The sequence below is a fragment of the Myxocyprinus asiaticus genome, chromosome 3 (genome assembly GCF_019703515.2).
Source record: "Myxocyprinus asiaticus isolate MX2 ecotype Aquarium Trade chromosome 3, UBuf_Myxa_2, whole genome shotgun sequence".
NCBI classification, from domain to species: domain Eukaryota; kingdom Metazoa; phylum Chordata; class Actinopteri; order Cypriniformes; family Catostomidae; genus Myxocyprinus; species Myxocyprinus asiaticus.
Genome location: NC_059346.1, coordinates 28,193,045 through 28,208,911, shown reverse-complemented (window position 1 = coordinate 28,208,911; position 15,867 = coordinate 28,193,045). Strand labels below are relative to the sequence as shown.

General features: G+C 42.1%; 1 protein-coding gene across 1 annotated transcript in view; it reads right to left on the bottom strand.

Annotated features, from left to right (window-relative positions):
* Positions 1–718: 718 nt before the first annotated feature.
* Positions 719–15,867, bottom strand: part of LOC127417456 (neuropeptide FF receptor 2) — a 34,281-nt gene continuing 19,132 nt past the window's right edge. Inside the window, exons 3-4 of the mRNA XM_051657522.1 lie at positions 6,778–6,877; positions 719–1,904 (exon numbers count right to left, since the gene is read on the bottom strand). Coding sequence (XP_051513482.1) covers positions 980–1,904; positions 6,778–6,877 — 1,025 coding nt within the window. The 3' untranslated portion in view covers positions 719–979. The remainder of the gene's footprint in view (positions 1,905–6,777; positions 6,878–15,867) is intronic.

Here is a 15,867-nt window from a genome sequence, read left to right as displayed (position 1 = left end):
CCAACTAATCAGTATTATGCTTCTAAATAACAACTTTTGGGATAGTTTCCGAAAATTACTGTACGGTTAACCTATCAGAATCCTGTAAACCTGTAAAGATGACGTCAACTCATTTGCATATGCCTATAATTATGGTTGTTTCTGTAATCTAGGTTAGTTCAAGGTTAGAGCCTCAACTCATTTTCTGTTTCTGTCTTTACCTTTGGGAATGTGGAGAACTTTGTCTTCAGTAAACTCTCTCTCTATTTATTGAAACTTCAGCTTTGACTCCTGGTCTTCATTGTTCATACTGGTCACATTACTGGGTATAACTGTATTCCCCTACAGTATCACAGTATCACTAAAACAGACACACAATGGTTATATTTAAAAAACAGCAAGCGCCATATAAAGTACCTCATAATGTATGCCATATACATATGACATATGTCCTGAAGCCCCCTCCCCCTTGATTTTCTCTGCTGATTGAGTTAGACTGCAATGCCACAAAAAAAAAACAAAAAAAACAATAAATGTAAATGAACCAATCAGGGTCTATTAGAGAAATGTGCAGATGGAAAAGAGAGACAGGTGGTGGAAATTGACAATTAAAAGAAAAACATCTGTTAAATTGCCTCGGTTGCCCAACATTGATGTTTATGTTTCTACAGCATCTGTTGTGATGGTGAACTGCTCAAAGATATTATAATTTGCCAGTAAGTTTGATGGTTTGGGTATGGAGGTTAAACAAGGCAGTCCAGGGGTGTGAAACTTTAAGTCACAGAGTTCGGTTCCATCTTCCATGCTCAAATTCTGTTAAATAATGCCATTTTCTAAGCTCAGAATTTCTGAAAATACTCATCAACTTTGCATCTGTTGATTCTTTTTTATCAAAAGAGGATAAGTATTGTTTTTGGAACACATTTAAATATTTTATTCTGAATTAAGAATACAGAATCAATATGAGGTTTGAGGGATCCAAAACAATGCCATGTATTCTCTAACACATACACACCTTCTCCAGATCTTCCATGATCAGATCCTGTTCTTTAATGTTCTTATTGTCAGAAGACTGGCTGCTTTCACCTGGACCTTTCCCATTCCCCACTGACACTAGCCCTTGGATGAGCCCTTGTCCTGATCTGGGACCTCCAGTCTCCACCACAGGCTTCTTGGTCAGGGGCAAGCTGGCAGGTAACACAGCATTCCCCTGCAGTCGATGTGAATAGGTTCTCCTCCCAGAATGGGCTGAACAGAGCTGAAGCTTAAAGGCTGCCTTGAAGCCCTTGCGAAAATTTTCATTGAAAAACCCATAGACTATTGGATTGACACTGCTGTTACAGAATGCCAACCAGTGGGCCAGGGGGTAAACATATATATTAATAACTCGATGTTGGTGCTCACTCAAGCTTGCATAGTCGCTTAACATCATGAGTGCCCACAATGGCAGCCATGAAAGGATGAACAGCAGGGCCACCACTAGCAACATTTTAATCACCCGCTTCTTTTTGCGTGACACCAGCTGACGGCTTTCATATCTGCTATGTTTCCCTGAGCCAGAACCAGAGCCTGAGGTCCCAACTTGGCTCACAGAGGCAGGCATTGAAGTCTTGAACAGGGTGATCCCAATCCGGGCATACATAATGACGATGAGCGTAAGAGGAGCCAAATAAATGTTAGCAAAGAGTACTGTAGTGTAAATCTTGCGCATCTCTTGGTTTGGCCAGATTTCAAGACACCAATAGAAGGGTTGTGTGGTGTTGCTGTCACTTAGCAAGATGGAGACACGGTGCTCCTTGGTGACTTGTAGCATGACTCCTGATGGACACATGATGGAGATGGCCAGAACCCAGATGATGACAATGATGAAGGTGGAGGTGGAGATTGTGAGCTTCTGTTTGAAGGGATAGACAATGCAGCGGAATCTGAGACATTGACATGGAAGAAAGTGAGAGGAAGAAAGACACAGTAGAAGGAAAATGCAAAAGAGATGAATGACAGAAAACATTGTAGAGAAGATAGAAACAAAAACAATAAGTGGAAACAGTGTAAGTTTCAAAAATATCTCTGTGAAGGAAGATGTACAATACATTTAAAATGTGAAAATAGGGGCCTGGGTAGCTCAGCGAGTATTGACGATGACTACCAACCCTGGAGTCAAGAGTTCGAAACCAGGGCGTGCTGAGTGACTCCAGCAAGATCTCCTAAGCAACCAAATTGTCCCGGTTGCAAGGGGGGGGGAAGAGTCACATGGGGTAACCTCCTTATGGTCATGATTAGGGGTTCTCGCTCTCAGTGGGGTGCGTGGTAAGTTGTGCATGGATCACAGAGAGTAGCATGAGCCTCCACATGCTGTGAGTCTCCACAGTGTCATGCACAGCGAGCCACGTGATAAGATGTGCTGACTGACTGTCTCAGAAGCGGAGGCAATTGAGACTTGTCCTCTGCTACCCAGATTGAGGTGAGTAACCGCGCCACCACGAGGACCTACTAAGTAGTGGGAATTGGGCATTCCAAATTGGGAGAAAAGGGGATAACAAAAAAGAAATTAATAATAATAATAAAATGTGAAAATAATAATTTCAGAATGTATATTAAGTGGATGTTTCACACCAAAATTAAATGTCTGTCAACATTTACTCACCCTTGTGTCATTCCAAACCAGTATGACTTTCTTTATTACATAAGACAAAAGGAGTTGTTAGGTACAACCCCAATTCCGAAAAAGTTGGGACAGTATGGAAAATGCTAATAAAAACAAAAAGTAAATTATATTCACCCTTTGCTATATTGAATTCACTACAACTAAACATTATATTTTATTTATTTATTTATTAACCTTTATTTAACCAAGAAGTCCCTTGAGATTAAATCTCTTTTTCGAGGGAGACCTGGCCAAGAAAGGACACCATACAAGGTAAAAAAGTTATAAGATCAACACAACAAAAACAGACATAAGACAAAAATAAGACACATTAATATTATGTTTTACCTTGTGAATTTCATTGCTTTTTTGAAAATGTACTGTAATTTCAAATCAAATGATTGCAACACACTCCAAAAATTTGGGACAGTCGAGTGTTTACCACTGTGAAACATCACCATTTCTTCTAATAACACTTATTAAGCATTTAGGCACTGAAGAGACAAGTTTGTTTAGTTTAAAAAGTGGAATTTTTCCCCATTCATCCATTATGCAGGTCTTCAACTGCACAATTGTACGGGGTCTTTGTTGCCGTATTATGAGCTTCATAATGCACCACACATTCTCAATTGGAGATGGTCAGGACTGCAGGCAGGCCAATCTAGCCCCCGCACTCTCTGCTTATTCGGCCAGTATGTGGTTTGAAGTTGTCCTGCTGAAAATTCCAGGATGTTCCTGGAAAAAATGTGCTGGATGGCAGTATATGCTGCTCCAAAATTTTTTACATATCTGTCTGCATTATAGACACTGGCTTTTGGACATGACGGTGATAACAGCTTGGATGGTCCTTTTGTTCTTTGGCTCGAACACGATGGCTGTGTTTTTCAAAAACTATTTGAAATGTGGACTCATCAGACCAAAAAACACAGTTCCACTGTTCTACTTTCTATCTAAGATGAGACCGAGCCTAGAGAAGTTGGCAGCGCTTCTGGACAGTGTTGATATAGGACTTCTGCTTTGCATAGTAAAGTCTTAACTTGCATCTGTGGCTGCAGCGGCGAATGGTGTTAACTAACCAAGGTTTTCTAAAGTAATCTCAAGCCCATGTTCATGATATCATTTCAGATGAATGATGTTTCATGAGATTGTTTGCCCACATAGTCTTTATGCTATTAAGATTAAATTATTTGGCTTGCTGTCCTCATTGGAGGGGCTCGAGGAAGCAGCTTCAACTCGAGCTCTGAAGTACTATGCACTACAGGACGCACTACGCTGCTGCCTTTTCTATTTGTAGACGGGAGCTAGTACTGCAGTGGCAGTGTAAACTGGGGCTGCGTAAAATTCGAAAGTCTAACGCATCTCACCGCTGTGTTTATAGACCTGGAGTTGTGAACAGGCAATGTTGCTGCTTAGGCTGGATTGACGTCTCCTTACTATGTCCACCATGTGGAGCTATGAGCGGGGTAATGCTGTGGCAGTATTAATCTGAAAGGAGCTCTGGCAGGAGCTGCGTTTGGAAAGCGTGTCCCATTTTTGATGAAAGCTGTGATTGAGGTACTGCTTTGGCAGTGTGAAATGCGGGAAGCTCATAGAAGCTGCATTAGGATTTCGGAAGCTTAGCACTGGGATGCATCTCGCTGCTGCATTTATCAACCAAGAGTCTTGAGCAAGCACTGCTGCGGCAGTGACACAATTTCTGTGGCGGGAGCAGCGTTTGGACTGGAGGGTTTAAATTAGTAGAGCTGGAGTACATGCGCCGCAGCATCCATGACATGAAACCCATGAGTCAAAGGTACATGGGCTCTCAAATATCACAGAAGGGGAAGGAGGTCCTCATCCCCAGTGGAACGGGCCGAACGATATCCAAAGCAAAACCGCCCAGCATCAGAAAGAGGGAGCCTGCGGTATATAGATAAGACACAGAGCTACAGTCCTTATGACGCGAAGGCCTGGATCGCATAAGGAGAACGAAGGCCTGCTGTGCTTGGGGGACAAACAAATCCTGGTACCTCCAGTCCGCTGTTCAGATAGGAGGGCCCCACACTGCGATCTGAACGGGAGATCCTCCATGGTCGAGAGCATGAAGGATCACACTGCGATTCGGAAGGGGAGAGCCTCCACGGCGCTTGAACGAAGGGCTCACACTGCGATTCGAACAGGAGAGTTCCCGCTGCGCTTCGAAAGGGAGAGCCCCCGATATATAAACGGGAAAGCTCACTCTGCGATTGAACGGGAGAGCCCACATTGCAGTTTGAATGGGAGAGCACGTGTTGCATCTGGTCGGGAGGGCCCACACGACGATTCGAATGGGAGAGTCCACGTCAGGCGTGGTAGCTCACATGCAGTCGAACGGGAGGGTCCTCGCTGCATCCAGATGGATACGTGACCAGTGGGGCTAGGTTAGCAGTGAGGTGTGTAATTGTAGGGAGGTGTGGTCCAAGCCTAAAAAGATTAAAAGAGTGTTTGGCATGCTTGTCTGATGTGATAGAGGTTGGAACGAATGTAAATTTCGAAGGTGTGGGATGACCACTGTCCGAGCATTTTAATTTGGTGTTCAGATAGGCCTTTCTGGGCGGCTGTAGTAGCAGCCCCTATGTGGAAGGAATAGGAAGAGAAATGTTTGGTAGGAATGCCGGATCTGTTGAGGATGATTTTTAGATTCTTTTGAAACCAGTGTCTAGACAGTAAGTTTGGAGTGTTCTGGGAGAGATGGCTTGTAGTACTGAACCCATAGATAGGGTGTCGAGATATCTAAAAGGTTTTTGCTCTTAGGAGGTTTTGGGGAGTTTTTTGGAATATTGGAACGGTTATGGGAGCTCACGAGAAGTTCGTATAGTTGAATTTTTGAAGATCTGCGGGAGAAATGGAACTGGAGAGGGCCTGACGTAGGCTGTTTACAGACCATTTTTAAATGGGGGGACATGGTGGAGTAACGGCGAGAGAATGAGGAGATGAAGTCCAGGAAGATGGGGAACGAGACACGGTTAAAGCTGGCTGCTTTGAAGGAGGAGGGGAGAGTGGTCTTCTGATGCATGGTTTGTAGGAGCACTGGATTTTGCAGCTTGAATGCCCAGAAGAGCTATCTGAGTTTGGAAAAGGAGGAGCCAATCTTGCATGAGAGGAGATTGTTGGTGTCACGGGAAGAAAAGAGAGTTCGTCGTCTGACGGGAATAGCTGGATTTCCGGGAGGTCGGACATGTTTCAGGGATGAAACGACCAGATGCTGGAAACAGCTGAGACCGAAGAGAGGTAAGCAGCTGCTTATATACTCTGGCTGTTAATTAAAAGATTAGATGGGCTTACTCCTCCCAAATTTACGCTTAGGAACTTCATTTTTTAAGACAGTGATATCTGAGGGATCAGAGATCACACGCATTCAGAAGTGGTTTTCGTCTTGCCCTTTACACACTGAGATTTGACCATATTCCTTGAATCTTTTAACTATATTGTGCACTGTAGAGGGTGAAATGCCCAAAATCCTTTCAATTTGTCTTTGTGGAACATTATTCTCAAAGTGCTGGATTATTTGCTGAAGCATCTGTTGGCAAATTGACAAGTCTCGAATGATCCTTGCTCTTGAAGATCTAGGCTGTTTTTGGAGGCTCCTTATATACTATGACATGATTGCCTCACACGTTTAACATCTCCTGATTCATATTGATATTTTAACTTGTCAAATTTTTAATAGTCTTAATTTGCCTGTCTCAACTTTTTTGGAGCGTGTTGCAATCATCTGATTTGAAATTACTGTACATTAAAAAAAACAATGAAATTCACAAGGTAAAACATCATATAATGTGTAGTTGTAGTGTTTTCAATTTAGCAAAGGGTGAATATAATTTACAAATCACTACTTTTTGTTTTTATTAGCATTTTTCATACTGTCCCAACTTTTTTGGAATTGGGGTTGTACAATGTAAGGGAATAACAGACTCAGTCACCATTCATTTTCATTGTATGGTTTAAAGATCCAATTAAAGTAAATGGTGACGGAGAGACTAACGTTTTACAGAAAGAAAGTCATATGTGTTTGGAACGACATGAGGGTAAATGGCATAAATGACGACAAAATGAATTTTTGGGACAACAGATTTATCAGGAAAACATTTGACCACACAATTACCTACAAACATATAGACTTTTTTGTTGCCCACCTGTCCACAGCGATGGCCACCAGTGTGAAGACAGAGGCGGAAACCGATATTCCCTGTACCATGCCGCTCAGCTTACATACCAAACTGCCAAAAGGCCAGCCTGCCAGAGAAAAATGACAACAGGGATGAAATGGCTGTGAATCACATACTACCTCAAATAGATCCTAGGGACAGTTCAACCAAAAGTTAAAATTTAGTCATACTTTACTCACGCTAATGTTGTTCCAAACCTGTATGACTTTTCCTCTTCCGTGGAACACAAAATGTCAAGCAGTATGTTAGTCACCATTCACTTTCGTTGCATCTTTTTCTATACAATGAAAGTAAATGGTGACCTTATTCATTTTCAAAACATTTCTGAAGCAGAACATGACCATTTGGATCTAAAAGCTAAAAGCTTTATAAAGGGTACAGAAAGTTGAAAGACTGATGCAAAAAATGATCCATTGCAGTGTTCTAGGAATACGAACAACTAAGCTTAAAATTGAGAGAAAAGCTCTTCTCTGTCTTAATCATAAGAGTCATGGAGCCATGTGTCACTTCCCATTCTTACATGGGAGTGGCCTGACATAAGATTTTCTTGGATCCTTTCATGTAGAATCACCATATCAGTGAAGTCAGTAAAGATATTATTTCAAAGCAAACATGCGCCCTTACTGTGATATATAAGAACTTATTTCCATTACTTTAGTTTTAGGTGTGATGTTTAATTGTGAACTTACTGTATAAAAAAGATGCACACATGAAATGCATTTCTTGTGTGTTCTTTGCTGTGTATCTCTGCTCAACAACGCATAAGAACCTGAGTTGTAAATAAATAGTCTGGGTTCTATAGAAGTTAAAGGAGCAATATGTAACATTGACATTAAAATGAGTACTGCAGTCCAAATTCAAAATATTGGAGAGAGTTGTCTCCCCCGCCCCCTCCTACCCAGACTCAAAGCTCACGCGAGTTGCGGTTGAGGACAATGGCATGCGATGAGCCTTAAACTGTAAATTGATCAGCTAATGTATACGTTTGCAATGTTTTTATTGTTTGCAAATTATAAACCAGCTCATGTGGATTTTTTATAACTCTGTCAATGTTAGCTAGATGTATTGCTGGCTTCCATGGCTGCAGAGCGCTGTGTTTGCCTGCTAACTTGTTTCAAATCTGGCAACCCGGGACATTTTTACTATTGGGAAATGGGCAGTGGGCGGGATCACACAGGCCAAAACACAAACAGAAATTCCGGCCCAGAACAGACATTTCAAAGCAGAATATACTGGCTGTAGCGTTGTTTTCGGAGAAGCCAGTATTTAAACTTAGCATGTTTCCTAAATCTCTGATAACATATTATGATAATTTTATGCTTTAGTACAGTAAATATTATAACATTTTTACCGTTAAGCTCTATCAACAGCATTTGTTGCATAATGTTGATTATCAGAAAAATTTAGGCTCAAATCTACTTTTCTTTAAGAAAAAAAACAAAATCGAGGTTACATTGATGCACTTACAATGGAAGAAAAGAGGCCAATTTTTGGAGGGTTTAAAGGCAAAAATGTGAAGCTTACAATTTTATAAAAGCACTTGCACTATTTCTTCTGTTAAAACTCCTGTATTATTTGAGCTGTTGTTTAAATCGCTGTTTTTATGGTCGTATTATAGGGTTTTAGGTTTTACGGCATTATGTCGTCATGGCAATGAACTTGTAAAATTGGATATAACTTCACACAGAAAAGGTTAGTAAAGCTCCGTACACACATGCAGTGAATTTATCACTTGATGTCACTAGTCTCTGTACTGTGAAGTCGCTAGTGGGCATTCCTACTGCTGTCGCTCTAATATTATTGGTGGACTGCACGTCTGGCCATGTCTTTTTAAAATATAATCACAGATGAGGCATTTTGCTAGTAAAACTATGATTTCATTCTAATTTGACAAGGAATCAGTTTTCTTGTCCCTAAAAATGCATATTCTGCAGGGGAAAGTGTTTTTATATGAACTGCAGCAGTGCTCATTGCATCATATCATTAATAATGAAGCTCTCGACATGACAATGAATGAGATGAGGTTGCTTTGTCGCTGGAAGTCACTGCATGTTTGTACGGGGCTTAAGCGATTTTATTACACTTAAATCATGTAAACATGTATATTGTTTGCAGTACATCTAGTGGCTATACTTTTGAAACAGTGAGTATTTTAATGTTTATGAATTGGCCCCATTAATTTCCATTGTAAGTGCCTCGCTGTAACCCAGATTTTTTTCTTTTCTTTAAAGAAATTAATTATATGGTAATCAACATTTGCCACAAAGGCTGTCAAATGAGCTTAACTTGTATTGAAACCAGAATTGTCCTTTAATTCACTTCTACGTATAAATATTCTACATGGCCCCACTGGATTGAAGAATTAATGTATCGAAGAACTTCCAATACTGAGTAATGAGAGTAATCATCTATGATGACTCCCAAGTATTCACCTGTTTGCAGCAGACCATGCAAATCTGCACTGACACCCAGCCAGGCCTTTTCGGGAAGGACATTAGCAGTGGCTCACAATGTGTCAAAGGTGCCCTGGCTTGAAATACAAGACAGTTTGCTATACCATAACTCTCTTAAGACGGTCTTTGTCTGATTGCCCTGATTGTGCCCTGATTCATGAGGTACATGAAGGACTTGGTGATCCAGTGAAGATGGTTTCTGAGGATTACAGATTATTATTGGGGAAGGGGGTGAGGTCACTGCTGATGTTCTTTTATTTTATGAGTGTTGGTGCGAGTCACAGTGTCAGTGATTGAGCTTGATTGAGTTGGTATGAATAAGTGAACACACTATTTTTTTTTTTTTTTTTTTTTTTTTTGAGAACTAGACTGTTTCTGGTAAAATTTGTTCAAGAGTCATGGCTTGTTGTGTGCTATGCTGTAAAAAGGAATTTATGTATTCTTCAGCAACCCTTTTAAGCTTGTATGTTGCTCTGTGAGGGTGTAGAAACATGGTGGCATGACATGATAGTTAGCTGGATTGCAGTGAAATTTTAAGGTTGTAGACTCATTCCCCAACACTCAGGGAGCATGGAACGTAATTTGTTCCAGATGAGCATGACTCAAGATGGCGCCGAGTATGGCTGCTGCGTTGCGAGCTCCGACACAACATAGCAATGGTTTGTTTGTTTTGTTTACAATTCTTATGTTTTTTGTCTTGGATGTTGTCTGCCTTATTGTCTACGACAGACAAACACTTTTGGACATTGGTTCAGCGATCTCACACCGAAAACCGGACTTCACATTCCTCAATGCCGACCCGCTGTTTACAAACACGCAAGCGGAGCCCTTTGTCTGGGCAGCACGGCCACGGAAACGCAGGAGGAAAAGGGGAAACAGAGCCGGCGTTCTCATCAGAGTAAGACGCCGCGCAAATCGACCCCCGCTACCCACTATTCTACTGGCAAATGTTCAGTCTCTGGATAACAAGCTCTGCGAGCTGAAAGCGCGGATCTCTTTCCAACGAGAGACGAGGGACTGCTGCATTATCTGCCTTACGGAAACTTGGATGTCTGTGGAGATTCCAGACTCAGCCATTGAACCCGCGGGGTTCTCCATGCTCCGAGCGGACAGAGCGAAAGACCTCTCAGGTAAAACTAGAGGAGGTGGTGTATGTTTTATGATCAACAAATCCTGGTGTGATCAGAGGAACGTACATTCCATCAAATCTTTCTGTTCTCCTGATCTGGAATTTCTTATGCTTCTGTGTCGACCATTCTGGCTACCGAGGGAATTCACAGCGGTCATTATCACTGCTGTGTACATTCCCCCACAAGCCGACACAGACCGGGCACTCAAGGAACTGTATGGGAGTATAAGTGAGCAGGAAACCGCGCACCCTGAGGCCGCGTTCATTGTGACCGGGGACTTTAATAAAGCCAGTTTAAAATCAGTCGCACCAAAATATCACCAGCACATTAGTTTCAACACACGAGGGGACCGGGTTTTGGACCATTGCTACTCTCCGTTCCGGGATGGCTACAAATCCCTCCCCCGCCCACCATTTGGCAAATCGGACCACTCTTCCATTCTGCTTCTGCCCGCTTACAGGCAGAAATTGAAACAGGAAGCACCCACCCTCAGAACGATCCAGTGCTGGTCGGACCAATCAGACTCTACGCTACAAGACTGTTTTGATCGCACGGACTGGGAGATGTTCCGGTCCGCCTCTGATGACAACATCGAGCTTTATGCTGATAGCGTAATGTGTTTCATCAGAACGTGCGTAGAGGAAGTGATTCCGACCAGAACTGTGCGAATCTATCCGAATCAGAAGCCGTGGATCAATAGCGATGTTCGCGCGGCACTTAATGTGCGGACCTCCGCTTTTAATTCCGGGAACGCGGAGGAGCATAAACAAGCCAGTTATGCCCTCCGAAAAACTATCAAAACAGCAAAACGCCAGTACAGGAGCAAGATTGAAGGACAGTTTAACACCACCAACTCTAGAAGCATGTGGCAGGGAATTAACATCATCACGGACTTTAAAGGGAATAAAAACTCCGCCATGAACACCGCTGCCTCTCTACCGGATGAGCTAAATACTTTTTATGCTCGTTTCGAGGGAAATAACACCGCCCTCGTGGAGAGAGCTCTCACGGCCGAAGCTACAGAGGTTAGTTCACTCTCCGTCTCTGTAGCGGATGTAACCCGATCCTTCCGACGGGTGAATATCCGCAAAGCCGCGGGTCCAGACGGCATTCCGGGCCTCGTCATCAGAGCGTGCGCGAACCAGCTGGCTGGTGTTTTTACGGACATTTTCAACCTTTCCCTCTCTTTGTCTGTAGTCCCCACATGCTTTAAAACATCCACCATTGTGCCTGTTCCAAAACAATCAAAAATAACTTGTTTAAATGACTGGCGTCCTGTTGTTCTGACCCCCATCATCAGCAAATGCTTTGAGAGACTAATCAGAGATTACATCTGCTCTGTATTACCACTCAATCTTGACCCGCTGCAGTTTGCATACCGCAACAACCGCTCCACTGATGATGCCATTGCATCTACAATACACACTGCTCTCTCCCACCTGGAAAAAAAGAACACTTATGTGAGAATGTTGTTTGTAGACTACAGCTCAGCATTCAACACCATAGTGCCCTCCAAGCTAGATGAGAAACTCCGGGCTCTGGGCTTAAACAGCTCACTGTGCAGCTGGATCCTGGACTTCCTGTCAAGCAGACGCCAGGTGGTTAGAATAGGCAGCAACATCTCCTCATCACTGACCCTCAACACTAGAGCCCCGCAGGGCTGTGTTCTCAGCCCACTACTGTATTCCCTGTACACACATGACTGTGTGGCAACACATAACTCCAATGCCATCATTAAGTTTGCTGATGACACGACGGTGGTAGGTCTGATCACTGACAATGATGAAACAGCCTACAGAGAGGAGGTGCACACTCTGACACACTGGTGTCAGGAGCACAACCTCTCCCTCAACGTCAGTAAGACAAAGGAGCTTGTGGTGGACTTCAGAAGAAAAGACAGAGAACACAGTCCAATCACCATCAATGGAGCACCAGTGGAGAGAGTCAGCAGCTTCAAGTTCCTGGGTGTCCACATCACTGAGGAACTCACATGGTCTGTCCACACTGAAGTCGTTGTGAAGAAGGCTCATCAGCGCCTCTTCTTCCTGAGACGGCTGAGGAAGTTTGGAATGAACCGCCACATCCTCACACGGTTCTACACCTGCACTGTGGAGAGCATCCTGACTGGCTGTATCTCCGCCTGGTACGGCAATAGCACCGCCCACAACCGCAAAGCACTGCAAAGGGTGGTGCGAACTGCCAAACACATCATCGGAGGTGAGCTTCCCTCCCTCCAGGAAATATATACAAGGCGGTGTGTGAAAAAAGCTCGGAGGATCATCAGAGACTCCAGCCACCCGAGCCATGGGCTGTTCTCACTGCTACAATCAGGTAGGCGGTATCGCAGCATCAGGACCCGCACCAGCCGACTCCATGATAGCTTCTTCCCCCAAGCAATCAGACTTCTGAACTCTTGATCTCCCACGATCAAAATACATCAGCCCTGCACTTTATTACTCTTTTATCTCACACCGGACTGTCATAAATTATATTACTGTTATTATATTATGTCTCTCTTAACAACTGACTATCAACCGACAGCCTGAATGTCAATACAGTACAATACTGTACATTCTATATATATATTTATATATATATATATATATATATATATATATATATATATATATATATATACTTTTTTATATATATTTTAATTTTTATTGAATAATGTGTATCTATATAGTATCTATATAGTAAAAAACAAAAAAAAACAAAAAAAAAAAACAGCATATTGTATACTGTACAGTGTATGTTATTATTTGTATATTGTTGAGTGTAATTATGTGTATAACAGATGTTTAAATTGTGTTGTGTTAATTTGATGTTTTAAGTTGTGTAATTATGTATAACAGATGTTTAAATTGTGTTGTGTTAATTTGATGTTTTAAGTTGAGTGTAATTATGTGTATAACAGATGCTTAAATTGTGTTGTGTTAATTTGATGTTTTAAGTTGAGTTTAATTATGTATAACAGATGTTTAAATTGTGTTGTGTTAATTTGATGTTATTGTAAATTGGTATATGTCTCATCACTGTCACGACTGCTATGTTGATCGGAACTGCACCCAAGAATTTCACACACCATTGCACTTGTGTATATGGCTGTGTGACAATAAAGTGATTTGATTTGATTTGATTTGATTTGACGGGTTGATGGTCTGTTACAAGTGTCAATGGGTTGCTATAGATGTAGCAGTGAAACTCCTCACAACAGTGAGTGCTTCACTCCGTCTGTGAGTATCGTTTTTCAACTTTAATAAAAGCTATGCTGACATAAGCTATGATAGATTTCTGTGCTTTATTTTTCTGAAGGGGTAATTGCACCTAGACACACATGACTGGCATCAGCTCCATGATTTTTCTTGGGTCAAATGGAACCATTACTGTATTGATAGTGAGACTGTCTTTGAGCTGGTTCAGCACTGACTCTTGTTCAGCACATATTCCCAGGGGCGTGTTTATAATTTCTGGCAGCCCAAGCAAATTTGTAAAGACAACCCTGCTAAAAAAAAAAAAAAAAACAGCTTGCAATTCCCATGCTGGTCTAAGCTGGTTAGTGCTGGTTTGGTGCTGGTCTAGCTGGTGGACCAGCATAGCCATAATTTTCACCAGCAAAACCTAGCTGGTGAAGTTGGTTGACCAGCATGGTTTTTCTAGTGAAGCTGACTAAGCTAGTTAAGAAGCCTGGTGAGGACACCAGCACACCAGTATCTCATGCTGGTGACCAACAATGCTGGTCTTAACAAAGCAGGGATATAAGTAACATTCTGAAACAAGTTAATCACCGAAGAATTGAGTAGAAAATATTTTTATGATTGTCATGACAATGGCAAAGTTTAAGGTGGTTCTGCCTCTTATACTAGGGGTTAGTCATATGCTAATTTGAGTACATATTTTATGCTGCTTTGAATCTTTAAACAGAATTGAGAGCATTGATTTGCGTGATTTTGAGTGTAAAGACGCCTATTCTCACTCACTGCATGTGATAGGGAGGCACCCGCAATGCTCTGCTTTTCTCCTGGTCTTTTAAATGGGTGTGGATATTGATCAGTGAGCGATATCCTCCACTACTAAGTGCAAATTTGCTTCATTTTTCAAAAAGCATGCAAAAGAAGCTACACATCAGTCATCAAAATTACTTAACTGTCCAGTTCCGGTGTATTTTTTCTCTTTTTTTTCTCTTTTCATTTTCATGTGGTAATATTAGACTGTAAACTGACAAGGGATTTATGACATGATATATTATGTCATAATTAGCTGGGCTGCATGTTATTTGGTATATAAATAAGGTGTGCAGAAAGCACTGATTCATTCAATCGCTTGTGTCTAGCAAGACAAGGACCCCAACCACCGCCCCCCCCCACCGGTCTGCTTGTGCCAGTGGCGGATTTAGGCATGGGCGACCTGGGCAGTTGCCCAGGGCGGCACGAGGCACCCACACAGACACCCCCCACCCCCCCCAGTCGACAACTTTGGGGGCGTGTTGAAGCGGGTTTCGCCCAGGGCGCCATACAAGCTAGAACCACTACTGGCTTTTGCTGATCCATACACAATAAAATCGTTCTTGGCACCAGGAATGCCTTGGAGAGTTTTGTGGATTGCATTTTGAAATACCTCAGCAGAACATGTAACTGAGAAGTTGAGGTGCTTGTATCTCCTCAGACCTAGGTATGTTGTGATATACCTGCTATCGAGATGCAGATCGAGCTTATTCAGATCATGATTTGAGAACACAGTATCACGCTCAACTCATGTATGATGTCATCTATTGTTAGTAAGAGTTGACGATCACACAAAATGGTAACATTTGTCAACCAAATATGCCATCATCACATACACTTTCTCTGGGTCTTTTGTCTTTGGAGGTGTGACTATGGGAGAAACCCATAGCTTTTATCTTAGCTTACTTTGTTTAATCTGATTTGTCTTTGATTTTTCAAATGCCTTGAAACAAACAACTCTCATTCACTTTAAGGCATCTCATGTTACAGTGCTGCTTTTGGGGGAGAGAGCTGCAGTAGCTCAGTATTTAAATGAGATTCATCTTTTCTACTGTTTGCTAGCTAAGCAGAGAACAGTCATCACCAGGTATCACATAGAACGTTTCACAGGTTGAGTTGTTATGTTACTGTTTGTGACAGGTAAATCCACCCAGGATAGAACGTGCATGCTTGGAACCATAAGAAAAAAATCTGATGTTAGATGGCAGTAGTTCTGGTGGCTGACACAAAGGATTTGTATGTGCTTTCAGAGACAATGCTTACTGGTATACTTGTGTTGTTTGTGGTATCTTATCAGAATTGGTGGTTTTAACAACAAAAACATCCCCATCATCATCGCTGGACGAGTAAAGGCCTATAGGCTGTGTGTCAACACTGACCTCATGAACTTTGTGAAGCTTTTTGTCTTGCACAGTCTTCTTTATGCTTTGGGGTTGATCTCTGTGGTTAGCTGTAGAGCAACATACTTTA